General features: G+C 51.3%; 1 protein-coding gene across 1 annotated transcript in view; it reads left to right on the top strand.

Annotated features, from left to right (window-relative positions):
- The window catches only part of RASGRF1 (Ras protein specific guanine nucleotide releasing factor 1), a 106809-nt gene extending 80799 nt beyond the window's left edge, over window positions 1–26010 (top strand). The window contains exons 20-27 of the mRNA XM_059915342.1: window positions 961–1021; window positions 5829–5932; window positions 7415–7499; window positions 10610–10807; window positions 14972–15051; window positions 21214–21331; window positions 23153–23221; window positions 25917–26010. Of these exons, the coding sequence (XP_059771325.1) occupies window positions 961–1021; window positions 5829–5932; window positions 7415–7499; window positions 10610–10807; window positions 14972–15051; window positions 21214–21331; window positions 23153–23221; window positions 25917–26009 (808 nt within the window). The 3' untranslated portion in view covers window position 26010. The remainder of the gene's footprint in view (window positions 1–960; window positions 1022–5828; window positions 5933–7414; window positions 7500–10609; window positions 10808–14971; window positions 15052–21213; window positions 21332–23152; window positions 23222–25916) is intronic.
- Window positions 26011–26947: the final 937 nt, after the last annotated feature.

Raw genomic sequence — 26947 nt, 5'->3', positions numbered from 1 at the left:
CAGGGCTGTGCCGGGACCTTGAGCCTATTGGCCAAAGTCACCCTCGGTCAGAAAGCTTGTTTGGGATGCTGCTGGGGTGCAGGGGAATGAGCCGACTGTGCTGTTGGGCGGCCCTGGTGTGGATGGTGGACCCACCGAGCCCCAGCTGCGGGTGTGCAGGTGAGATTCCTCTGAGCCACTGCTTCCTCGGAGGGAGAGCGCCAGTGACTCAACCAGGCCCCGCAGCCTCCTGAGTGTCCCCCCAGCCCCAGCCTGGCTCTCAGGCCCATCCCTGGGATTCACGATCACTGTCAGAATGAGGGTGCAGCACGTTGGCCTGACTCTGAGGGTCCAGCCTCATTCCCCACCACTGCTTGGGACCCACTCGCCTGTGCTCAGCCGCCCGTCGACAGCGTCCTACCTCCGGGCCTTTGGCCCCCACACTGCTGCCTCCCACCGTCCTCCGTCCCTCCCATTTGGACGGCTTCCCAGCCCCTCCTGGTCTCTCTGATCCTCCAGTCCTGAAGGTCCTTCCCCTCCTTTCCCCCACAGGCACGCAGGAGCACGGACCACGTGCCCAGCCCTGTGCCGGGTACCAGAGCTACCGGGACAAATCGGACATCACTCTGCCCTCAGGGGCTCCCGGCGGGTCTAGCAGCAGGGGACAGGCATATACACAGCCGTTCCAACATGGGGAGCCTGAGGCTGAGACCACAGGAAGCCCCGGGGGCTGAGGGAGCCCTAGGTGGGGACCTTGCCCAGCCAGGAGGGTCAGGGAGCTGAATCCTGAGGACAGCCCATCAAGAAGTCAGTGACAAGAAAGGGGAAAGGGGGCTCCTGGTGCAAGAAATGGCAGAGCACAGACAGAGAGATGGGAGGTGCCGAGACCGTGGGTCCTTGCGTGCTGGGGCAGGGAGGGGGCTGCCACAAAGGCAGGCGGCACCGAGCGCATGGGGCTCATTGTGCTTTCTCGTCCCGTAGGACTCTGACCCAGGACGACCCGGGGGACAGCCAGATCACGCTGGAGGAGCTCACACAGATGGTGAGCCAGGCCTGCCCTCTTGCTCGCTGGCCAAGTCTGTCCTTCCCTGGCCTCCTAGCTCCCAGGATCCCCACCCAACGACCCCCTGATGGAGCTCAGTCACCCCCTGTATTGGTTTCCTAGAGCCGCCCTAACAAAATACCCCAGACTGGTGACTTAAAATAACAGAATTTTATTCTCTCATAGTTCTGGAGGCCAGAAGTCTGAAATTAAGGTGTCGCTGGGGCCATGCTCCATCCAAAGGTTCTAGGGGAGGATCCTTCTGGGCCTCTTCCGGCATCTGGTAGCCCTGGGCGTTGCTTGGCTTGTGGCAGTGAATCTCCCATCTCTGTCTCCATCGTCACATGGCCATGTTCTCCCTGGGTGTCCCTGCGTCCTCTTCCCTCTGTGTATGTCTGTCCCTGTGTCCAAACTTCCCCGTCTTATAAAGACACCAGTCATACTGGATTAGGCCCACTCTTAATGACCTCATCTTACCTGAGCACATCTATAAAGACCTTATTTCCAAATAAGGTCACAGTCACAGGTACTAGGGTTTAGGACTTTGGCATATCTTTTTTTGGGTGGTGGGGAATTCAACCCATAACACCACCACCTCCATTTTCTTCATCCTCTGTCTCCCATCCCTCCCCTGACCCCTCAACTCTCTCTGGTCACAGTGTCCCTGGAACGAGGAGGGTAAGAAGTCAGGCCTTCAGTGGATGAGCTGCTCCTATGCGCTGGAGCTGTGCTAGAGTCTTAAAGACTCTTATCAATAGTGCTGCAAGTTTATATCATTATCCCCACCTTCGAGAGGAGGTAGCTGAGGCAGGGGTAAGGGGAGCGACCCAGCCCAGGTTATGCTAAGTGGCGGAGCTGGTGTTCGCACTCAGAACTCATTTGCACACGCCACACTGCCTCACCCGGAGGGGACAGGATGCAGTTGGTCACCTGCCTAGAAATGAGGGGACCCCGGGCAGAGCTCACGGTAGCGTTCCATGCGGTGGAAGGGGACGATGGTCTGTGTGCTTCCAGGGCCTGGCTGGGCCTACTTTTATTTCCAGGTTGATGACGTGCCACCACGAGCCACCCCAGAGCCCCGGGCCCCTGCCATCCACCACTGCAGCCAAGGAAGCTCAAGGCCAACTCTGACCTCCCGGGAGGTGGAGACCGTGCGGGCCCCTCGGCCCCTGCTGGCTCACTTCTCAGACTGGCCGAGTGACGTCCATTCTGTCCCAAGTAGCCAGTGTGAGGACTTAGGCCTCCGGGTTCTGAGCCCGCCGCTCTCCTCTTGCCCCTCCCCTGACTCCCGGAGCTGGTTCTCCCTGCTCGGGGGGTGGGTGAGGCCATCCATGGAACACTGGCACCCTGCCTGCGCCTGGCCCCTGAGAGCAGCAAGCAGGGCTGGCACCCCAGGAAGCCGCATGGGCCCCCGCAGGGAAGCTCAGGGGAGCAGCTACACCCTGCTCTTGTTTCCCAGCAGGGGCCCGACTGGAATGTTTACCCCTCAAGAGCCTGAGGGCCTCTTGTTCCTTCATGAAGAGCTGAGGCTCTTCCAGAACAAAGCACTGCCCGCCGAACTGCCCCCGGCCCTGACCTGGTTCCCAGAGGCCAGAGGGCCTGCAAGGGGCACGTCCAGTGTGGAGGAGGCCCCACGGCCTCACCAGAGAGCAGAGAGCAGAGAGCAGGAGGGCTTCCTGCTGTGACGGCTTTCCAAGCCTCTGCTGCCAGGCTCAGCCCTCGCCTGGCCATGCCAGGAGGAAGCAGGAGGAGCCGCCCCTCCTCCTTGCCCAGCACTCCTCCTGCTGGGCCTCTCCGCAGCGCTCAGTGCCCCCGGCCACTGGGCCACCCCACCCTGGCTCGCAGGCCGCTCCCCAGGCCCAGCCCGGCCCTTGGTCCTGACAGTTCAGCCATCCTGGGCCTTCAGGAGCGGGCTGAGCTCCCCGCCTGCCGCCCTGCTTCAGAGGCGGGGGCTCCTCCCCATGAGGGTCGTGACCCTGCAACACGGTGTCCCAGGTGGCACCTGCTGCTCTCGTCCCCACGTCCCCGCTGCCTTCCCGAGAACTTGTCATCTCCTGTTGGCATCGTGTCCCTCACACCCAGGCTCCTGCACCTGGGCTTCTGCACAGAGCGTTCCTGGCCCGGGGTGACTGTGTCAGGGGGGATGCATGGACCCTCACCACACACACCACACCACACACACACACAAACACCACACACACCACACAGACCACACACACACCACACACACACACCCCATGCACACACACCAGACACACACACACACACACACCCCACACACACACACACACACCCCACACACACACCACACCACACGCACACACACACCACACACCACACACACCACACACACACACCACACATACACACACACACACACACACACACCACACACACACACCCCATGCACACACACACACACACACACACCCCACACACACACCACACCACACGCACACACACACCACACACCACACACACCACACACACACCACACACACACACACCACACACACACACACCACACACACACACACCACACACCACACACACACACACACACACCACACACCACACACACACACCACACACACACACACCACACACACACACCACACGCACACACACCACACACACACACACCACACACCACACACACACACACCCCATGCACACACACCAGACACCACACACACACACCACACACACACACACACCACACACACACACACACACCACACCACACACACACACACCACACCACACACACACACACAAACCCCACACACACACACACCACACACACATACCACACACACCACACACACACACCACACACACCACACACCACACACACCACACACACACACACACCACACACACACACCACACGCACACACCACACGCACACACACACACCCCATGCACACACACCAGACACCACACACACACCACACACACACACACACCACACACACACACACCACACACACACACCACACGCACACACACACACACCCCATGCACACACACCAGACACCACACACACACACCACACACACACACACACACACCACACACACACACACACCACACCACACACACACACACCACACCACACACACACACACAAACCCCACACACACACCACGCACACCACACGCACACACCACACACACACACACACCACACACACACAAACCCCACACACACACCATGCACACCACACACACCACACACACACAAACCCCACACACACACCATGCACACCACACACACCACACACACACACAAACCCCACACACACACCACACACACCACACGCACACACCACACGCACACACACACCACACACACACCACCACACCACACACATCACACACACCACACACACATCACACACCACACACACACACACCACACACACACCACACACACACACACCACATCACACACACACACCACACACACACCACACATACACACCACACACACCACGCAGAGGCTGGAGTAGGAGCCCTTTCCTCGGCTTTCCCACACTCTGTCCCTGCTCTGGTCCTGTGACTGGAGCTCCTGAAGCCAGAGACGTGTTTTCTGGTCTTTCTGTCTCTGGTGTCTCGCGAGGACCTGGCAGGGCAGTTCTGGATGACTGTTTGCCGAGAAGTGGGAAGGAGAGACTCCGTCCAGGAGGGGGGGCTTGTTGCCTTGATTCGGGGTCACCCCCACTTTCCCTGTGATCAGTGCAGCTTCCAGGGGCTCAGCCGGCTGGCCGGGCCCTCTGGGCAGGGTAGCTGGCCCCTCTCCTCCCACGCAGCCCAGCTGGCCCCAAGGGGGAGAACAGGGGAGTCCTTGGTCCTGACTTCCCAAGACTGCACCGTTGTCCCCTCCCCCTATTTTCTCTAGCTCCCTCCAGCCTCTCCCAGATCCAGCAGACTTTCCAGAGGCCTTTGTGCCCTGGGCATCCTCTTGTCTAATCCCTGCCATGGGGACACTGGTCCCCTAGCCAGTGCTTGCCGAGGATTTCCTCTGATCGGGGGGCTCAGGTAGTGGTCACCTTTAAAGGTGGTATCCATTGTGGCCCTGGGGGCAGGGGCATGGTACCCAGGACTAAGGCAGACAGTTGTCTTCTGGGCACAGGACGGGGACACTGTCCCAGGAGGTAATCACACCGGTGAGTTCTTCTCTGCTAATGAAATTTAAAAGGAAATTTTATGGGGAATTCCCTGGAGGTCCAGTGGTTAGGGCTACACGCTCTCACTGCCGAGGGCCCGGGTTCAATCCCAGTTGGGGAACTAAGATCCCACAAATCCTACAAGCTGCACACCACGCAGCACAGCCAAAAAAAAAAAAAAAGAAATTTTATGGAGCCAGTTGTGGACCCAGACAGGACCTGAAGGGAGAGACAGATCACAGCCTGGAGTCAGATGGCGTGGGTTCCGGTCTCAGTCGGCCTGTTTCTGGCTGATTGCCTTGGGCTAGTCATTAATCTCTGGATGCCTCTGTTATCCATGCTCTGGGGATAAGTGATGACCAAACGAGTGTTCCTGAAGCACAGCACAGGCCTGCGTGTGCACGCATACACACATACACACAAACACACACACACACACGGGGCACGACAGACACTGGCTCCCAGCACCCTCCGTCCCGTCCTCATCTCCCCTCGGCAGGTCTGCCCGTGGGGGGCCTCCCCAGTCACGCCCCACCCACCCACTCACCAGAATCGAGGTGGAGATGCCCTCCAAGAAGTGGCCAAAAAGCCAGAAGGTGTCCCTCATGGGCCTAACTGGGACCTTGCTCCTCTCAGGCTGAAGGCGTGACGGCCGAGCCCTTTGAAAACCACTCAGCCCTGGAGATCGCGGAGCAGCTGACCCTGTTGGACCACCTGGTCTTCAAGAAGATCCCTTATGAGTGAGTGGGTGCAGGTGCCAGACACCCCGCCCTTCCTCCTCGGGCACCGTCTTTGGCTGAATCCCCATCCCTGAAGCATGCGCAGTAGATTTCCAGAGCTGCATGGATTGATTCTCCACAGCTTGAAACAAAAATGCATGTGCCGGCAGGGATGAGAGAGGACCCCTGTCCCCTTTCCCGTCCCCAAGTTCCGTCCTTACCTACCAGCTACATGCACGTGCCCATGCGCGCACACACACACACACACACTTTTCCAGAAGCATCTCTAATTCGGCGCTCCTTTCCTGGAGGTCTAGAAAAGGAGTATGTGTTCACGTGTGTGCACACATGCACATGTGAGCAAATGTGCACACACGCATGAGTGTGTCGGTGTGTATGCATGTGCAGGAGCAGACTCTGGGGGGATACTCTGGACTTTGAAGCAGCCCCAAGGCCTGGTTGTTACCTGCTCTGGCCTGTAGTCAATCACCCCCAGGTGTTCGTCATAACTGTACCACCTACATAATTTTGTACCACCCTTTATTCGCCTAACGATACACCAAAATGATATCTGTAAAGACACCCTTTTTAATAAGTGCACAGTATTCCCCAGCAGTGCACTAAGCAGTGGGCTTGTTTCCAGTTTTCACTTTTATATTTAAAGCTGTGGTAAACCTCCTTGTAACTAAATATGTCTCTGAATTTCTGACAATTGTCCTAGAATAGTTTCCTGAAATTGGGATCACTGCTTCTGAGGTTATGAATCACTGTAGGACTTTTGATCTCTGCTTTCCAGAAAGGCAGCCCCAGCTGGCACACACAGAGGCCCCCACTGACTGGGACACTACCTCACCTAGACAGAGAGTGTCGGCATTTTAGAAACCTGCCGCATCTCCTGCATGTAGAGACAGCAGTTATTTCTGGCAGTAGTTATCGCTCCCTCCTGCCCATGGAACTCTGTCCAGGTCACTCTCACAGTCACTATCAAATAAGGAGCTTCTCCTGGAGGCCTGGATGGTCTATGGTCCCATGAGGTCACCATTACCAGAACACGCTGCTGGCTTGGCTTGCAAGCTCCTTTATACTTCCACCTGGCCCTTTTTTGTGGCCTTCTGTCCTCCCTGTTCTACAGACCAGCTTCTGCAAGGTGACTTTAAAACAGGAGTTCTCCCATTCAGAAACAAGATCCAAAACAAGATCTGATGTGCCCATCACACCATATCTCATTTCAGCCTCACGATAACCCTGTAAGAAAAGTATTGTCACTGTTCCCATTTCACAGATGAGGAAGCTGAGGCCCCGAGATATCAAGGGCTTACCCGAAGCCACACAGCTGGTACGAGGCAGAGCTAGACCTGACCCCAGGGTCCCTTCCTCTCGAGGGCTCTGCAGAAAGTTACTCCCCAGAAATGACAACTTCAGAAAGCAGAGAACTCAAAGCAAAGAAATCAGCAAGGCAAAACTAACCTCATCCACCCTGGGTTTCTCCCTTACTTCCTACAGGGAGTTCTTCGGACAAGGATGGATGAAACTGGAAAAGAATGAAAGGACCCCTTATATCATGAAAACCACTAAGCATTTCAATGATGTGAGTATGGGGGTGGGGGAGCGGGTGCAGTGCCTTTCTCTGCAGGTTTCTCTTCGGTGAGACCCTCTGAACGGGCTGTACACCTGGCTAAAACCAGACCACCTGGGTCCTCTCCAGCTCTGTGATTCATGGGCATGATAATTTCATTTAAAGCTCACGCCCATCCTAAAAGATGGGGGCTGTTATCACACTTTAGATACAAAGAAACCGAGACTCTGAAGGGCAGATGCCTGAGGTCTCCTGACCAGTGTCTGGTAGCTCGTGGCCTTCCTCTGCTGTACAGCCCCAGACAGAAGGAAGAAATCATTCCTGGCAACTTCCCCACATTTGCCCAAGCTCCAACCCCTGCAACCGCAGGGACCCGTCCACCCCCAGCCTTGTGACAGCCTTGTGACAGCCTTGAGGGCATTTGCACTCGGCATCTTCATTCCTCTGTTGATGAATTTAACCATCAACACAAGAGCTTTTGACGGCCGGAAGTGGAGGCACGTGAGTCCACTTGTCCTGACCGCCTGGTCAAGGCCGCATCATGTCAAGCACAGCCAGGGGTGGACCCTCATCCTGGGAAGGTCCTTGGCAGCCAGGAGGAAACAAGGAGGACCCAGGTATTGCAGCTCGGGGGAGGAGCCCGACAGGGAACACAGCCGCAGAATGGAGAGCAGGATGTATAGCAGGAGAGAGGAAGCGATGGATGTGGGCGAGGCCCCAGGAAACACACACAAGGCCTGAGTCAGATGACGCCCGACCCAAAAGTTCAACCACAGCACCAGGCAGCAAAAAAAGCCCCTCTCCGGGGACTTCCCTGGCGGTCCAGTGGTTAGGACTCCACGCTTCCAACGCAGGGGGCGTGAGTTCCATCCCCAGTCGGGGAGCTAAGATCCCACATGCCACATGGCGTGGCCAAAAAAAAAAGTCCCTCCCTCTCCCCCCCCTCCCCCAGTGTGTGCCCAGGACTCACATAAGTAAAAGGTGAGAATATGAAGTGAGCATTTATTGAATGTTGACCATGTGCCAAGCACTATGCCAAGGGTTTCGTAAGCATCATCTCATTTAATCCTGTTATTCTCATTTTTGTCTAATTCTCTGTTATGGATGAAGAAACCGAGGCTCAAGGAAGTTAAATTTCACCCCCAGTCATCAGCAGGAGAGCCTGCTTTGAACCCACACAATCCACCTCCAGAGGGCTACCCTCATTGCTACCTGGCATTTGGCCATCACTGTTAAAATCCACCTTTGTTTTCAGGTGCACAGCATGTGTACCTCTTTGAAGGTGATGTTCATGGCCTGAAACTCTGTTTCTTAGTCTCTCCTTGACACAGGGTTTGGTTTGGTTTTGTCTTTGCTGTTTCCCAGCCCTGTTGTCTTTAATTCTTTATCTTATTGATTGGTACTGGCTAGGATCTCCAGTATCAGGGCTAGAACTAGGGTAAGTTGAAAGAGGTGCTCAGGGGGCAAAATTTAAGGGACTGTTTACCCTCGGGTGCATGCACTTGCACCCTGGGTGCCTCCAGACCTGGCCCTTTATGACAGTGTTCAACAGAAATGGTGATAGTGAATCTTGTTCTTGGTTTTAAAGAGAATGCTTCTAATATTTACCTGCTTAGGATAATGTTTGTTTCTTTATCAAGTTAAAGAAATTCTTTTTCTTATTCCTTGTTTGCTAATGGTTTTTACTATAAATGAATACTGCATTTTATCAAAATTTTTTCTGCATCTATTGAGATGGTCGTATGGTTTTTCTCCTTTAAATCTGTTGATGTGATGAATGACAGTTACAGATTTTTCTCTAATATTCAACCATCCTTGTGTTCCATGGACAAATCTAAAATATTCATGTTATATTAAACAAATGGATGTGTAATTTTTCCTTCTTGTATTTTCTGTATCTGGTTTTGGTATCAAGATTGTACTGGCTTCATAGAATAAATTGGCAGGTATTCCTTTTTTCTCTCTTCTCTGGAAGATTTGACCACTCTATTCCTTTAAAAAAGTTATATAACATGTAAAACTGTTTTGAATTCGTGCTTTCTTTATGGAAAAAAATACTACTTCAATTTAATTAAGGCTTATAATATGTGTGCTATTTTATACTACCATTCCTCCCTGATTCTCTTCAGTAGTTTTCCCTTCTTAAATAGTTTTATAATTCATTCTTCTTTATATACATCCTTTAGAAATTTTTCTAAAGAAGAATATTTCTGGGTGGTAAAGCCCTACAATTTCTATTCATCGGTAACTGTCCTTTAATCACCTTTATTTTTTTAATAACAAGTTGTGTTTTTTGTACTTTTTATTTTAAAATAATTATTGATTCACAGGAGATTGCAAAGAAATGTACAGGGAGGTCCACTATTTCCTGCTGCCCCAGTTCCTTGCGGTTGTAGCTCCCTGATGTTTTGGCCCCAGCTTCCTACCCCCTGGCTGCTCCAGGTCCAGTCTACATTTAGTTTGTTTGTGTGTATGTGATTGTTTGCTGTGCAGGGGTAGAGTAGTCCTTGGATATATGAGACCAGGGATGCCCCAAAGTGTGTGTCCTCTCCAAGCTTTAGTTGTATGGTGGGAGTTTCCCTCAGAGCTTGGCTCTTCTAACTCTCTGTTCTTCCGGATAAACCTCAGAATTACTTTGTCAAGTTTTCAAGGTAACACCCATTGCATGTTTTATTGGATTGCATTAAACTTGTATATTAGTTTTGAAAAAAGACATATTTACATTTCCATTTTGGAATCTAATCTTTTTCTTCATTAATCGGTTCTTTTATTACCTTTGGTAATAAAAAGTATTTTTATTTATTTTTCATGTAGCATCCTACATAGTTCTCATTACAGGTCCCAGGTAATTTACAGATTCCCACTGGTATTTTGAAGATGGTATCTTTTTCATTGTATTTTCTAATTGGTATTGCTAATATATTTAAAAAAATTATTTTTGTGTATTGAGTCTTTAACCAGCTACCCTAATGAGCTCTGTTGGTTGTTCTGGCAGTTTTCCAATTCATTCTTTGAGGAATTTTCAAACAGACAATCATTTAATCTGCAAATAATGGTGATTTATCATCTTTACAATACTTACTCGTTTTACTTTTTTCTTATCTTATTGCATGGGCTTAAAGATCAGTAACTTGATTGCTTCAGAAATCATCCGCAATGAGGACATCAATGCGAGGGTGAGCGCCATCGAGAAGTGGGTGGCCGTGGCTGACATATGCCGATGCTTACACAACTACAATGCTGTTCTGGAGATCACCTCATCCATGAACCGGAGCGCAATCTTCCGGCTGAAAAAGACGTGGCTCAAAGTCTCTAAGCAGGTGCGGGCAGGAAGCCAGCTTGGCCTGATGGTCTGGGCTGGGGCTGGGGCGGAGAGACCAGAGGGCCACCATCCATAGGTGGATGAAGGACAGGGTGAGGGCCAGTACTCCCAGGTAAAACAGAGAACCTCTTCTCCTATTTCACCTGGGACCAGATGTCAGGCCAACGGATGTGGCACTAGGACCCTGTGGGACTTTACTTCCCACTTTAATAATCAATACACCAGAGTGGGATATAGGACAGTGATTATTGGTCCCAACACTCTTTTCCTTGAGTCTGGACAAAAGAGTGGTGACTTCTTGGGGATCTCAGTCCAGATCTGCAGGTTACCGAGATGGTGGCCAGATGATCCTGCAAGTCCTTTCCTCGGATGTTGATTTCACCAGCCCTTCTGGCCCCCAGAGAGTTAACTTGTCCCTGTTACCCATTAGATAGTATGTGATCTTAAATATGGGCTTGATCTTTATTCACTCAGAACCTGATTCTGAAAAACCATAAGGTGGAATCTTCCTCAGGAATAAAGCTCCTTGCCCTGGGGTCATGAGGAGGCAGCTCTCCTGAAAGGAGGGCACAACGGGACACTTAGGCCACCTCCTTTCTGGGTGCACTGGATGTCCCAGCCCCAGCCTGCATGTTGGCAGAAAGCTGGACAGTGACCACCAAGGGACAGGGTAAGCCTCCAAAGGCACCAGTAACTTTATCGTGTCTCTGGTCCTACAGCCAGGTGGGCTGTGTGGGGCCCAGGGTCTCCAAGGGGCCTGTCCCATCTGGACCGGTCTGGACTTACCCCGCTCATAGTTCTGTTTCTCCCCTGCTCCTCACTACTCTCCTCATGCCAATGGCAGGGCATGATTCTACTCCCCAGGCAGGCAGCAGGTCCATAAATCCCTCCTACTTAGATAAGCAGCCAATCTCAGGACAGCCCTGGGACATCTCTGCTGCCCTTCCGCTGCCAGCCAATCACTGCAGCTCCAGATTACAGCAGGACTGCAAAGGACCCCTTCCATCCAGTGAGGCTGGGCCTCTTGCTTAGCACACAGAGATGCCAGGGTCAGGACGAAAACCAGAAGATGTCTCTCTTGTGAGCGGGCTTCTAGAAAGAACAGAGGCTGGAAGTGCGGGAGCTCAGGTGAGCAGGCACATCTGGCCACACGTGGCACACAGTGTCATGAACTCCTGAAGTCAGGGGTTGAGCAAGGCTGCCACAGAACCTCTAAGTCATCTAGGCTGATCAGCCTGTCGAGGTTCAGACATGGCTATGGGCAGAGTCTGAGGGACCCATTTCAGGTCAGCATCTTTCTTCTCCTGCCCTATTCCATCAGAATGATGTCATCTTTTCTAGAAGCCCACAGACCAGGCTCCATCTTCTTACCCCATTTCTGGGGGTGTGGGAATTTCTTGGCTTCATTCCCCAGCATCACCCTTGTCATAGAGTTGGGAGGGAACTGCCTTGACCATCCTGAAGTCTTCCATTCTCTTAGGAGAGTGTGCAAATGGAGGGCAGTTAAAGGTCAAGGTGTGTGACCTGGCCTGCCTTCCAGGATGTCATTCAGGACCTAGGGCCAGCCAGCCTGGTCCAAAAATCAAAGATGCCTCTGAAAGCACATCTAGGCCTGCACCTTCTATGGCAGACTGGACCCCACTGGCTTCTCCCAGCCCTTCAGTTTGTGCTATAGTTGTCCGTCTGCATAGCGCCCGGCTCCAAGAGCTTCTGGGTAGCCATGGCCGTGGCCTGGTCAACACCAACCAGGAACAGTTCGCTGTCCCTCTGCAGGTATCCCATAGGCCAAGATGGCCACATTTCTTAGACCAACCTGAAATGTAGCCTCAGCAGCTGTTTTTTTTTATCATTCCCTTAAATGTGCCGGCCCAAAGCAGAAAATCATGTGTCCAAGTCCAGTCTAGCCTACGCAAGAGTCAGGGATTCAGAATTAGTTTGGGATGTCCGGTCCCTCCCCTTTCTTCTTCCAACCTCTCTTCCCATCCTCTTTGAAAATAAAACTTCCCCTCAGGAAAGGATCAGATGATGCATCTCCAGAGGATGATGCAGATGACTAATGCAGTTATATGTGTTTCCTCTCCCTGGAATGGTTGGATTTCAGTAGAGACATAAGCCTCTCTTTGACTAACAATAGTTCTTGGCTTTTTTGGAAGGAGCAGCCTTGGCCATCCAGAAGTCTTGTTTGGTGAACAGGAAAGGATGGTATTTAAGAGGCCATATATAGTCATCTTTCTTCCTGACACTATTTCCAAGGCAGGCTCCTTGCTTGGTCTCTGGTTTCAGAGACATATTCCAAGTGCCCCCATATTTCGGCCCACTGGTGTCCATACTCCAGCAGAGATGCCCAAGGCCCCAGGGGGCCTGCTATCCCAGTGAGCCTCAAAGGATGGAAGCTCCTGGCATGGCCAGAAGATGCTTGAGCTGCTTCAAGTCAGAACACACTTTCTGAGCAGCAGCTGGGAAAATCCAGTGGCCTCCCAGGATACAAATCTCCTTCCTGGACCGAGAGCAACAACCCGAAGAGGAGCAGACACACACCTCAAGTAAGCACACAGGTGCGGAAGAAATCAAAGTGTGCCCAGCTCAGAGCCACAAATTGGCCCCAAGTGTATGCAAAAACCCCACCCACCAGAATATCCTGTGTACATTTCCATGGTCTCTAAGCGTGGTGATGCTTCACCTCGAGCTATGTGGCTGTGTAGCTTCTACGTCACCCACAATTCTGGACCGTCTGAACAAGTATTGCCCTTGTCCAGGAACACCTGGACCTACCCTCCCATTTTGCAGATACGAAAGTCAAAACCTAGCAAAGTGAGTGGAGTGGTAACTTGCCCACGGGCATGCTGAGGGTGGGCGATAGAGCCCGCTGAGGGCTCTGGACACTCAGACCCCACATCTGGCCTCAAGCTGCAGCATCTCATGTCTCTGCAGGTGGAGGGGAAAGAAGAGGACGCAAGAGCACAGCTCTGGAAAGAGATTAAGTGCAGGAGGGCAGCTGAGAGCCTGGGGTGGAGGTTGGCCTGGGCGTCTGAGAAGGGTCATCTCAGGTGAAAGCAGAATCATCTGCCCTTGGCTTGGTGGGGCTTGTTCCATCCTGGCCTGCGGCTCTTTCACCAGATCCAGAATAAATTTTTGCTTTGAGCAGGGTCAGTCCAAACGAGGCGACAAGACTTCGGATTGATAGGAGGGACCGAGCAGATCGGTGTACTCTGCCATCCTTTCTCCTTGAAGAGTACACACTGACCTCTTCTTCCATCAGAAGGAAGATTTAGCTTGTCGTTTTCTGCAGGCAGGTTTCTCAGATAAAAATTAGACCCAAAGATCAGGGGTGTACTTGGCCTCTGTGGCCAGTATCCCCTCCAGGCTGACTAGCCCCTCTGGTAATAAGATGCACGGCTGGTCTCCGGCCCGGTTTCTCAACTACGTTCTGGATTCTGAGGATTAGAGCTGGAAAGGCGGTCACTAGTCATCTCACCGTTTTATGAATGAGGGCGCTGAGGACCTCAGAGGTGAAGGGGTTCTCCAGGTCATGCAGGAGAAGAAGCACCCAGGACACGCTCTGTGGCACACACCTGGTCCCTTAAGACAAACTCCAGCCACCCAGGTTGCTCCGGCCTGATATGTGGGCAGGGCCTGGCCTGGTCATTTGGCAGATGGGACCCTTTGCTGCAGGGTTTCCTCTTCTCCATCAAAGTCTTTTCTCCTTTGATGATCAGTTCATCTGCCATCTTTTTTTCTTGATTCTTAAATTTGGGTGGTGCTCCTGATATATCAAAGTGAAGGTATGAGAAGATGGTCACATCCTTTGGGTACAGTCACGAGAAAGATCATGATGATGAAACATCGGCCATACCCCGTACTGGGCCCGGCTCCTTGGAGTTACCCTGGCCAAGTCCTTCCCAACCACCCAGGTCTCAGGACCCTGACACTTGGACCCTCCTGACCCTACTCCCATGTTTCTGAAAGATGTATGAACATGGGCAAGCAAAACAAAGATCCATGTCTGCCTCCTCAGGAGTTCAGGGTCAAGTCCCTAGACCCAGAAAGTCCCCAAATCCCCGTGCCCTATCTCGAGGAGGCAAAGCGAAGCCCTGGAGTGTGGGCCAGAGTCACGGGCCTTGATGTGTGCTATGTGCTAGTAAATACTTCTAATTCCTTCTAGACAAAAGCTTTGATTGATAAGCTCCAAAAGCTTGTGTCGTCAGAGGGCAGATTTAAGAATCTGAGAGAAGCTCTGAAAAAGTAAGTGTGTGTCATTTTGTCACCATTATTTTTTAAATTGTAGAACCACACTGCAGAGGCATTCACGTGCCACCACTGGCTGGAGCAGGAGGTCTGTCTGTCTGTCTGTCCATCTGTCTACCCACAAGACCGACCCCTACACATCCCAGACCCCCAGGGCAGGTCAGCTTTGTCCTCCATCATCTACCAGAGAAATTCCAAGGTGTCAGGGCATTTCCCAGGAGAGGCACAGGAATAGTCTTGAGACATGCAGTAGCTGTGATGATGATAATAGTGGTGCCGGATTCCTTGATTCCAAAATGCACATTTTATTTTACATTTTACCATTTCTGACATCAGGATACATCTCACAGTCAGTGTGTTTATTTTGTATGATTGTGTTTCCTTTTTGTACTGGATAATTAGTCATCAAGACAAGAGTGCATTTTACACACAATGGCATCTTGGAATCAAAGAAATACGGTTTTACCAGTAATTTACACCTTACAGTTTGCAAAGTTTGTGCCCTGCCTGGCCATGGTGTGTGCAGCCCCATTAACACTGCCTGTGAGGTGGGCCTTCTCAACCTCGGCCCTCCTGTCCTTTAGACCAGGATTTTTTTTTTTTTTTTTGCCACACCACGCGGCATGTGGGATCTTAGTTCCCCAACCAGGGATCAAGCCTGCGCCCCCTGCAGTGGAAGTGCAGAGTCTTAACCACTGGACCACCAGGGAGGTCCCTAGACCAGAACAGTTTTTGTCGTGGGGACTGTCCTGTGCATAGAAGGATGTTTAGCAACATCCCTGGCCTCTACCCATGAAATGCCAGTGTCCGCCCCGCCCCCCCAGTTATGACAACCGAGGAGGTCTCCAGACATGGCCAGATATCCTCAGGGAGGCAAAATCGCCCCTGTTGAGGACGACTGTTGTGAGACAGATTCTCCCATGATGTTTCTCCAGACAAGACGCTGAGGAGTTAGTGGCTGGCCCAAGGATTTGGGGCTGTGGTGACAGAGCCGGGCTTTGGCCCAGGCTGGCCTCCCAGGCCAGTGCTCTGTGGTTTGCCCAAGGTTACCTCCCATGAGCGTCCAGGCCAGCTCTCCCAGGGCAGCGGTGACTCGGCCCGTTGGTACACGCTGTGGCCACGTACGCACGTGAAATGGGGATTTTGCTCCCTCTGGTTAGATGCGCACTTGGGGTTTCTCCACTAGTCTCTGCCCCTGTGTTCCCCTCGGGCACTTGAACGTGTGCCCCGTTGGGCTGGCCCTCACCCTCTCTCCCCCTGCCTGGCTGGCTACTCGCTGGACTTTGGAGAGACCCTGGGAGACCCCTAGGGTCCCGGCTCCTTATAGAGCCCAGGAATGCCTTTCCTCCCTTCCGCGAGGGATCACGTGATCACTGCCAGTACAAGGCCACTGAAGTCCGCGACCACCCAGCACCTCCAGCCTCGCCGGTGGCTCTGACACACCACACACCCGCCCTGCCAGCCTCGTCTGCCTTTCTCGTTTTCTTCCTGCCGTACCTGGTCTGTCCCTTGTGCCAGCTCCGTGTGCCATTGCCTTGACCATCTCCACTTTATTTGTGTCCTCAGACAGATGTTCCACCCATCTGTGCTGTCCGGCCGTCTCTCCTCCGCCTGGGCTCCGCGGAGCCCCCGTGGACGGTGCTTGTGGGGAGCTGCCCCCCCGTGCATTCACCAACCTGTCCGTCCGCCCGCAGCGTGCTGCCCCATCAGCCTCCTTCACATGGCTTCCTCGCCCACCGCCGCCGCTGCCTCCGCTGCGTCCGTGGTCCCCCATTCTGTCCAAGTCCCCATCCTGACTGTCTTCCCTCTTTCAGGTTACCCGTGGGCCTATGTAAGTGCCTCTCCCAGACGCCTCTGCTCCCTGCCCCACGGGGCGGAGGTGGCCTTCGGGCATCTGGGCGCTAAGACCTTTATGCAAACCAGGTTCCTGCCTTATGGAGATACAGGCCAAGCCAGGCAGGGGAAGGACAGATTGGGGCAAACGTTTCTGCACTCTTTCTTCGGAGGCACTAAGGTTTATACTTAGAGCGGTGTTGTGTTAGGGTTTGGGGGTCGTCTCACCAGGCAGGGGACGGGCCGGAGGCAGTAGAGTGAGGTGGTGGGCACAGCTGGTGACCCACCCAGACAAGGAGCCCATGACGGACCCCACCGTGTAGGTCCTCAGACCCATTCTGATGTCCTGGGCATCCTTTTTCGCCTGTCATTATATCATTCAGCCTTGTGCCAGCACCCGGGCTAGCACGTGACCTTTTCCCTTTACCCCCAAATCCTCCCTCCCGTCCCCGGCCACTCTCTTAAATATCCCCTGGCCCACCTACAATGCTTCAGTCCCCTGCCCGTGCGCTCCCAGATGGACATTATCTCCTCTTCTCATTCCCCACACCACACCCTGGTCCAACCCACGAGACTGTCCCCTCCTCTCAGCTGCCCAGAGACCAGAACCTTCCCACAGCTCCAGCCAACAACATTTGGCTGAGGGCTAACTACGTTCGGCAGTAAAATGTGGTCACCAGCTCTTTGGGGGCCAGTTCCAGTTTTGCCCGTCCATCTACTCTGATGGGCTCATCTGCACCTTTGTCTTTAGCTTGAATAGGATGCCCACGGAAGGAACGCAGGGACCGGGCTCTCACTGTTAGCTGCTGCCATGAAAGCCCTTCCCCTCTGTTCCCGTCAGTGGAGGATGGGAACAGCTCTGGAGGGGCGAGTCTGCTAGCGGACCAGCAGGTCACCCCGCAACCACCTCCAAAGGGGGGGACATCCATCTATCTACGTGGATATGATGGATCCAGAGTCCCGGAGTTCCAGAGTCTCAGGGGCTCCGACAAGACCAAATACCCGTTTCCATCTTTATTTTCTGTCTGTGGCCACAGAGCAAAGCCCAGTCTCTTGCTAATGAGACAACAGAGCAGGGTGTATCCAGGAGGCAGAAAGTAAGACTGGACCCCGAGCCCCACCCACACTGCCAACACATTGCCAAAAAAAAAAAAAAAAAAAAATTTTTTTTTTTTCCCCATAACCTGCGTACCTGATTTCCCTGCACCCCATGCCAGAACTGAGACCTGTAAGGGAGAGCAGCCCATCCCACGGCTGGGGCGGGGTGGAGGAGAGGGCTGACCCGTCCTGTCACCGCCTGTTTCCTGGGGTCTGGTGGAGTGCCCCTGGGGCAGCGGCATCTCGCTTTCAGTTGCCGGTAACAGTTAATTTCTTTCATCCCCCTTGACATCAGCAGGAATTTCTTGGTAGAAACATCAAGTGCGGGGGCCCCAAACAACCACAGACAAGATCCAGATGCCAGGTGTCACCACGTCTAGGCGCTGCCCGGAACACCAGGAGCACAGCTTTTAGGATGGGGGATGGGGCACTTTTCTTTCTGCTCCCTGAAACGTCAGACACAGGCATGGCGGGGCTCTGCCGAACGAGGAAGCCCCCCCTCATTTCAGCCTTGTTGGCCCCGCCCTGATCCAGGGCAAGGCTGGATCCCTCCTGACAGGGGCCAGATGACCACATGGAAAGTTCAGAGCTAGCCATAGGTTGGGTGTTTTGCCTACACGAAGCCCCTACCGTGCTCCCCTGCTCGCTCAGATGCTCAGCATGGTCTGCCTCGTGGTGCCCTTTGGGGGCCCTCCACCAGCCCCGTGTACCCCACACCTGTCCCCACCGCCCCCTACACGGGCCACTCCGACAGCCCCATATATTTACCTACGTGGCTCTGGATTTTGGTTGGTTGGGTGTGCGTGTGTGTGTGTACATGACTGAATTAAGGGTGGTGTTCCCTGGACCCCTCACCGTGAAGGTAGCAAACAGGAACAGAGTTTGGTGCTGGGGCTGGCAGTGCTACTCGCAGTGACTAAATTGCCCGTCCATCACCTTTCCACAACTGGATCAGAAACCCCAGTAAATACCTCAGGGAGATCCACCTCAGTGACCAGAGGACTCCCAGACTTCTTTCATTGGTCTGGGTGGTCAGAGGCCCTGTGAGGCATCCAGAAACACCCTGCGTCCTTCAGTCATTCACAGGCAGCGAGCAGCACCCGGCCTCCCCTTCTGCCTCTATCTGAGATAAGAGGTCCTTCGAGCTCTGCAGGCTACCTGGTTCCCATCAAGGGCAGGGAGAGTGCGGCGCCCGCCAGAACCTGCCGGTCAGCACACTGCCTCGGCCCTCCAGCTCCAGAGCGGCTGCTCAGACCTTTGAACTCTTTCTCCGTCAGATCCACCAGCCTGTGCTCCAGACTTGGAGTTTGACGGAAAGGAAATGCAAAGCCAGGCATGTAGCAATCATGGACTATACTGGCCAGAAGGACCCAGAGAGGTCTGCCAGTGACCAGTAGGATTCTTGCTTTTTTTTCTTTTTCACAACTCACAGTAAAAAAAAAAAAAAAAAAATTACATTTGACAGTGTGACCCTATATACAAATGCATATATGCATAACAGGAACAAAAATTTCACAAAGCAATTTTAGTCCATGCAATGAACCCAGATATCCTCTATTCTCTTTTTTTTTAATTTTTAAAAAAATCTGGTCAACACTCACCAAATTGGTTTTAACACCCATGACAGGGTCAAGACCGACAGTTCAAAAAACATTTCTCCTGCTCACTGTTTCCCAAACTCCAAGCATCCACCTCCTTCAAGACTTTGCCATACCCATGTGTCAGCTATATTTGCATTTACTTAATGGTCTCCTTTAAAGTAACTCACTATTTCCCAGAAATACATTTAAATAAGAAGGAAAACTCTATATCATGACAGCAAATGGGAAACCAGCGTATTTGCCATAAATACACAAGGTTACCATAAAAAAATAAATACAGTGAAATCAAAATAATATGAAATTCTGGCCAGATCCTGGTGTTTCCTGAGTGAGACCTGTTACTATTTGTTCAAAAAGGAAAAAAGAGGAAAATGGCACTTGTTAGAAAGTGTCAAAGCTATGCTGTCACCAAATGAGCTCTCTCCTTGAGCAGTGGGGGGGAGGAGGGAGTGAAAATCTAATGTTTCTTATCATATGAATCAATTTATTTAAACAGTGTCTGGGCATCACCTAAAATCAACTCTCAAATCACCTAAAATTGTCTTAGCTAACATCAGTTCTCTGGTACGAGGGGAACCTGAGGGCCAGAGAGGGAAAGAACTGACCTAGGGTCACACAGCAAGCAGGCAAGGGACAGAGGCCAGGTTTCTGTTCTTGCTCTACCATCCTCCCTGCCTCCCCTTCCTCTGGAGTGGCAGGACTGCCACAGGAGACAAAGGTGAGATGGGCTAGAAAGGAGGGTCCCTGTACCTGTGTGCTGAGCTGAGAGGAGGCTGCGGAGCACTGTGTGAGGGGTCCCCTGGGCGAACTATCTGGAGCTCTGCCAGAGTAGAGTGACCACTGGACCCATCACAGAATCACCCCCTTAACCTAGCACCCCACCCAGAGGCACCAGAACAAGTTGTGCAGGAACAGTAACAGGAGCCCCTGCTTCAGAGCCACAGATCAGAGAGGTCCGGCCCATACTGCTGAGTGCCATCTCCATGAAAGCCATCCCCCAGGAGCCTCCGATCGTGGGAGCCGTCTCACCCAACCCCCCCGCCCAGAAGCCAAATCCAGGATGGTGATCTCAGAGGGCAAGGGTTTCCTTCGCTGGCAGCCCAGTGCTTGGGTGGGCAGAGATCCAAATGGGGAAGAAGTAAAGGCAGAGAAGTCTTGGGGAAAGAAAGAGACAAGGGGCTGGGTGGGGTGGCTGGTGGTGACTGGCAGGAATGGGCATGGTGTTGTGAAGCCCCGCAGGATGTGATTCTAGGGCGGGATTGGGATGGAGAGTTTCAGTGGAGAGACAGGAAGGAAAGGCGAGCTGGGAGGGGGCTGGCGGCCAAGCCCCAGCGCTCCATCCGGGAGGGAGAGCGGAGAGGTAGAGGAGGGCCTTCTGGCTTGGGGTGGGAGGGGTGATTGATTGAGACGCCCCAGGCCCCAGCAGGCACCATGTCACCCCCACCACCCCGGAGGACTGACTCTCACACCCAGCTGGCAATCCGAGCCCCAAGAGCTGCTATTATTCTTGGCGAATAGAAATCCCTTTCCCTCCAGCAAAGCGAGAGATGCATGCGGGGTGTTCTGTTCTTGGTAGAGGCTCGAGTTTTTAAGTGAAAAACTTCTGTTAATGCCATTTGCTTCAAAGTTGTGACCCACCCTGTGTCCCTTACCTGGGGATGTACCTCACTGACCTGGCCTTCATCGAAGAGGGGACGCCCAACTACACGGAGGATGGCCTGGTCAACTTCTCCAAGATGAGAATGGTGCGTTCCCCACAGCAGAGCGGGGCAGGGGTGGGGGGAACATCAAAACCCAGACCCAAGCCCCGGGCTCACCCAAGCTGTGCCCGACAGTCCTGGCTGACTGGACGCGGCACACGCCCTGGGGAGCCTGAACCCAGCTTCTCCAGTAAGAATAGTCACTTCCTCAAACGAGCAGCTCGCATCTGGCAGGCCCTGAGCCAGCTCTACCTGCATCTCCTCCTTTAATGCCCGCAGTCTGAGGGGTGGGTGCTTTTATTATTCTCCACCTTACAGGTGAGCAGGCTGAGGCTTGGAGTAATCAATCACCAGCCCAAGGTCACCCCTAAGGAAAAGGCAGAGCCGGGTCTGGGGCCCAAGTCTGTCTGACTCCAAAGCCTGCCCCTTTATTCGCGCCCCATCCATTGTTGTTCAGATAAGCACTTGCGTTATGTGGCCGCAGCAAAATCATTTCTGCAGCACCTCCTAAGCAAGTAGGTTTCCAATTTCCCCAGAGGAGTCTAGGCCCTGGGAGGGGAGATGAGGATCCTTCCAGCAGGGTGCCTGCTTTCCAGCCAAACTTCTCGTCTTCTCACTCCAACTAGAGAGCCTCTATTTGTATCGGTTCTGTGTCATGGGGTTCCTCCTGAGATTTTGTTTAATAGGTAAGGTTTCTCTGTCAAAGGCAAGTTGGCAGCACCGACCTGGGAACAGGATGGGGGAGCCCCTTTGTGTGGTCTTGCACATGGTGGGCACGTAGAAAGTGGCAGAGGCCTTTAGCTATTGCTGGAATTGATGGGGGCTGTTTTAGGATGTTGGATAAGCCAGCACCACTGATCAAATGATATGTTTTTCTCTCAATCACATAGTATAATTAACCTATAGATTCTTTTTTTTTTTAGCAACAAAAATCACTCATTTATTTTCATCACTCAGAGAATATGATTGGTAATTTTCTTTTACTGTATTATCTCTGAGTCTTTAAAACAATTCTTTCTTCATCATCTATCATGTGATCCTACTAAATATACCTTTTACCTTTCAGAATATGCATCTTTTTTATTGAAGTATAGTTCATTTACAATATTGTGATAGTTTCAGGTATATGACATAGTAATTCAGTATTTTTATAGATTATGTGACTGGATAAAGAAGATGTGGTATATACAAACACATACACACACACACACACACACACACACACACACACACACGGAGAAAGAGGAATGTTATTCAGCCATAAAAAAGAAGGAAATTCTAGGAGGTACAAACTATTGGTTTGGCCAAAAAGTTCGTTCGGTTACTGAATACATTGTTCAATAAAGTTCTTGGTAAAAATGAAAAATGTGTCTTTACTTGAAACCGAATGAACTTTTTTGCCAACCCAATATTATGTGTAAAATAAGCTACAAGGTTATGTTGTACAACACGGTGAATATAGCCAATATTTTATAATAGCTATAAGTGGAGTTTAACCTTCAAAAATTGTGAATCACTACATTGTGCACCTGTAACTTATATAATATTGTACATCAACTATAGTTCAATAAATAAATAAATTGCATGAAATTCTGCCATCTGCAACAATGTGGATGGACCTAGAGGGTATTATGCTTAGTGAAATAAGTCAGAGAAGGACAAATACTCTATGTTATAACTTATACTCTATGTTATAACTTAAAGAAACTCATGCTGCCTCAGTGGGGTCTCCTAGGAGGTGAATTAAGAGACTGACTGCAGACATGGCTGTTGATGCCCCTTCTGTTCTGTGGCATGGGGGGGGGGGGTCGGGGGAGGGTGTACTAAGAGAAAGCTGTCTTCTAAACCCCTCCTTCCTTCCTGCAGATATCCCATATCATCCGAGAGATTCGCCAGTTTCAACAAACTGCCTACAAAATAGAGCACCAAGCAAAGGTAAGCTGGCAGCATTTTCAGTCACTTCCGCTTTTTCACAAGTGCTCTGGCTGCACTGCCTTCCTTCCTGCCTTTTCCGCTCCACACCCAACCACTTTCTGCCCCTGAGTTCCCTGGGCCCTCTCTTTCAGGAAACCCTCCCTGTCCCCTGTCCCCTGACCCTCCCTGAGTTCCCCCTCCTTTGGACTGCGCCTGTGCTAATCTTGCAGCTCCTGTCTGATTTTTACCTGCCATGGGATGGTTTATAATCATGTCTGACCTCCCCTGAGGCAGGAGAGGCAGTGTTTATCAGATCTTTTCAAAATGCTCACCAGTTTCAAAATTCACAGCTAGAAAGGGCACACAGCAAAAAGTCCCCCAGCCTGCAAGTTCCTCTCCCAAAGCCAACTGTATCACCCATTTTTTCTGTGTGTGTGCAAACACACCCCAACTTTTTTTTACTATAGTGTATACTATAGCATACTATACATTGCTTCAGCATCATTCTTTTTTCCCTAAATAACACATCTTGGAGATATTTCCTGTTGAGGCAGAGGCATTCTCCTTCTTCCTTACGGCTGCAGAGAAATTCATGTATTTATTCGATCCTCTATACTGATGGACATTTAGGTTGTTTCAGTCTTTTGCTGCTATAGGCAAGGTGGGGAAAAAACACCTTGTACATTCGGTAATCAGAGAGTGCTGTGAGAGTGTGAATCCAGGGGCCTGTATTGGGGTTGGGGGACAGGGCCCAACTGAGAAGCACAGAGGCCGCAGATGGCTGCTATGAGTAGCCTCAGACAAGCCTGAACCAGGTGGGACTGTGGGCTTCTAGAAGGCTCTGGGAGCCGTGTCCTAAGGAGAGTGGGAAGCCCTGAAAGGAGCTTACAGGACTGGATTAATATGCATTTTTTAAAAGATGGTGGGGCTGTATGGAGAGAGGTTGGCATGTTAGTCTCATTTCACTACTCAAACCCTGTGCCGTTAGCCCCATTTTACAGTTAAAATAACTGGGATTTGCTAATCCAGACTCTGGCTCCAAATCCTATGACTTTTTTACGCTGCCCAGAGATGTATTTGCTTCCCATCCAGCTTCTTAACCTCCTAGTTTGCAGTTCACAAAAAATATCCAGCTCCAGACACACTCCTGAGCATACCAGAAAATCAAGCTCTTGGTATTTTTCCCTTCTACTTTCCTTTGTGATAGACTTGCCCTGTTTCCTGCCATGTTCTGTGAACTCACTATCTGTCTAATAGCTGATAGCCACAAAGAGAAGAAAAATCAGTAGGTTAACCAATTGTGCCACTTTTTCCTTGTTCATTCATTCGCTCAAGTATTTACTGAGCATGTATTCTGTGCCAGGCACTGTATTAGGCCTCGGTCCCTTCTTAAACTAGCCCTCGAGCTCCATATGCAATACAAATAAATGTTACTGCCCTTCAGACTCTTTTCCTTAACAGCTTTGCAGTGGTGGTATTTGCTGCCAGTCTCCTGCTAAAGCAAAATTTTTAGGGAAACAAATGCTCATGACAGAGGAAACTAACTAACCAGTCTGCTGATTCCCAGAGTGTTTGGGAGGGTTGAGATTTTGGGCTCTAGAAAGGGCTGTTCACAGGAAGCTACTAGCTATTTATAAAAGTCTGGTCTATTTCACATGGCTGTAAAATCGCCATGTCTTTATCAGTGGATATGGGTTAATCTAGACGGTGGTATCTGAGGTTGTCTTCCTAGAGGTGCTGGGTGAGAGCCATTAATCAATCAGACACAATAATCACTTCATCTGTGACTGATGATCAGCATCCTAGGAAGCCGGTTCTGTCCCTCACAGTAGCAGAGGGTCCATTAGCAAAGATGCTCGCGACAAAGACTTGATTTTTCTCAAGCAGCTATCAGAAGATTCCCAATTACGTGCTAAGAAATATAATGTGTTTTCTTCTTTCTGCTCTGAGTTTCTGTGGAAAAAGCATGAAGCTTCGGCTCCAAACAACGTGACAAGTCAATGAGCCTTGGAAAGATTCTTTTCGAAGGGCGGGTGGGGTTTGCCTATGAGATGTGGGCTCTGATCTCTCATCGTACATTTAACACACAGGAATCCAGCAAAACACCTGGGAGCAGTGTGAAGTGGGGAGGGAGGAGGAAGGAGAGTAATCGAGTCCACGTGGTGACTCTTCCTGATTTTCCACTCTGAGATTTTGCCCTGGAGTGGGCCTCGTGAGATGAAAAATAAGGGAGGCTCTTTCCTTCCACGGCCTCAGTTTCCGCTGTCTTCTCTTGGGTGAATCTCTCTCGGCGTTACATAAACCTGGTGTTTAAGTACGTTTTTCCAACATACAGAAACATTGAAAGAATTGTGAACACCCGTACATCCACTACCTAGATGCTACAATTGACATTTTAGATATATAGATAGAGATGATTTTTTAATATGAGCCCAAAATATTTCACCTAATGTTCAACCAAAGAAACGGTGGTCAAGAGTAATTTTGACTATATGTGATTTTATATTACTATGAAGACAAAAAAGGCGAAAAATAATACTAAGAAAAATAATGCAAAGACACAACACTGCTTAATGCATCTTTGCCTCATGTGCAAGCCTGACGCCCCTCCCTGCCTCCACCCTAGTGCCTGATTCCCGGGAGACACCCGACGTCCACGTAGTATTATGGAGGTCCCATCGCCCTGCCATTCCTTTTTCTCTTTTCCTTTTCTCAGGTAACCCAATATTTACTGGACCAATCTTTTGTAATGGATGAAGAAAGTCTCTACAAGTGTTCTCTCCGAATAGAACCAAAACTCCCCACCTGAAGCTCCCCACCCAGCCCGCCGCCATGGACACATGCTATATGATATTGTACATAGTCGTTTGGTTTCTCTGGATTTTCTTCTTTAGTATGTGCTTCTCCAAGAATACAAATCCGTTCTTGTTCTTAGATTCCTGTAGAACCAAAATATGAATCTCTGCACCGGTTAGGACTTGGTCCACGCACCCCGCCCCTCGTTTCCTGCAGTGCCTGTTTCTTTGAAACAACTGTACTCTTAGTCTGTTCTTCCCAGCCCCTCACTCTCCCCCAAAGGGAAAACAGAATCTGTGCATACACGAATCTTTGGCACCAGTCCTGCTTCTGTCCGTCCCCAGCCCAGGCCCCTGGGTTGAGTTGGCCACCCAGCATCCTCCGGCATGTTCCATGTAGCTGTTATAACAGGGTGGGGGGTAGGGGGGAGGCGGGAGGGGGAACCGTACCCTGAAGTCCAGTCATCGACAAATCTTCCCGCTGATGGTGATGCCAATTTCCAAAGCAGCTTTTTCAGCCAAAATCGCAGGTCTCAAAACTCCGTGTCTCCCAGTGACCTGGAGGGAAAGGAGTCCTGTCCGCTGAGACCCACGCCCTGCGACACCGAGGCCACCACCTCGTTCAGGCACCACGTCGCTCCTGGCTCTGAGAATAAAACCAGGTAGCACGACTAGCGATCTCGATAACCTTGGACGAGGCCCTGGAACTTCCTGAGGAAAACAGAATCACAACACAAAGTCATGTCGGCTTCTGCCGACGGCTGCCCAGCATTCAGTGCAAGTCGGGAACACACAAAAGTGTCACTTTTCCTCTCTGAGCCGCCTAACGGTCACTACAAGCTTACGTTGAGATGCTCCAAGTCTGTATGCCTTGTGAAAAATAGTACCACACTGTAGAATTAGGAAATCCATAACCAAGTGTTTTTATTGCATATACTGTAGTCCTGTCTAA

Source organism: Balaenoptera ricei, chromosome 2, assembly GCF_028023285.1.
Source record: "Balaenoptera ricei isolate mBalRic1 chromosome 2, mBalRic1.hap2, whole genome shotgun sequence".
NCBI lineage: Eukaryota > Metazoa > Chordata > Mammalia > Artiodactyla > Balaenopteridae > Balaenoptera > Balaenoptera ricei.
The sequence above is the reverse complement of the archived record's forward strand: the minus strand, read 5'-3'. Positions and strand labels throughout refer to the sequence as shown.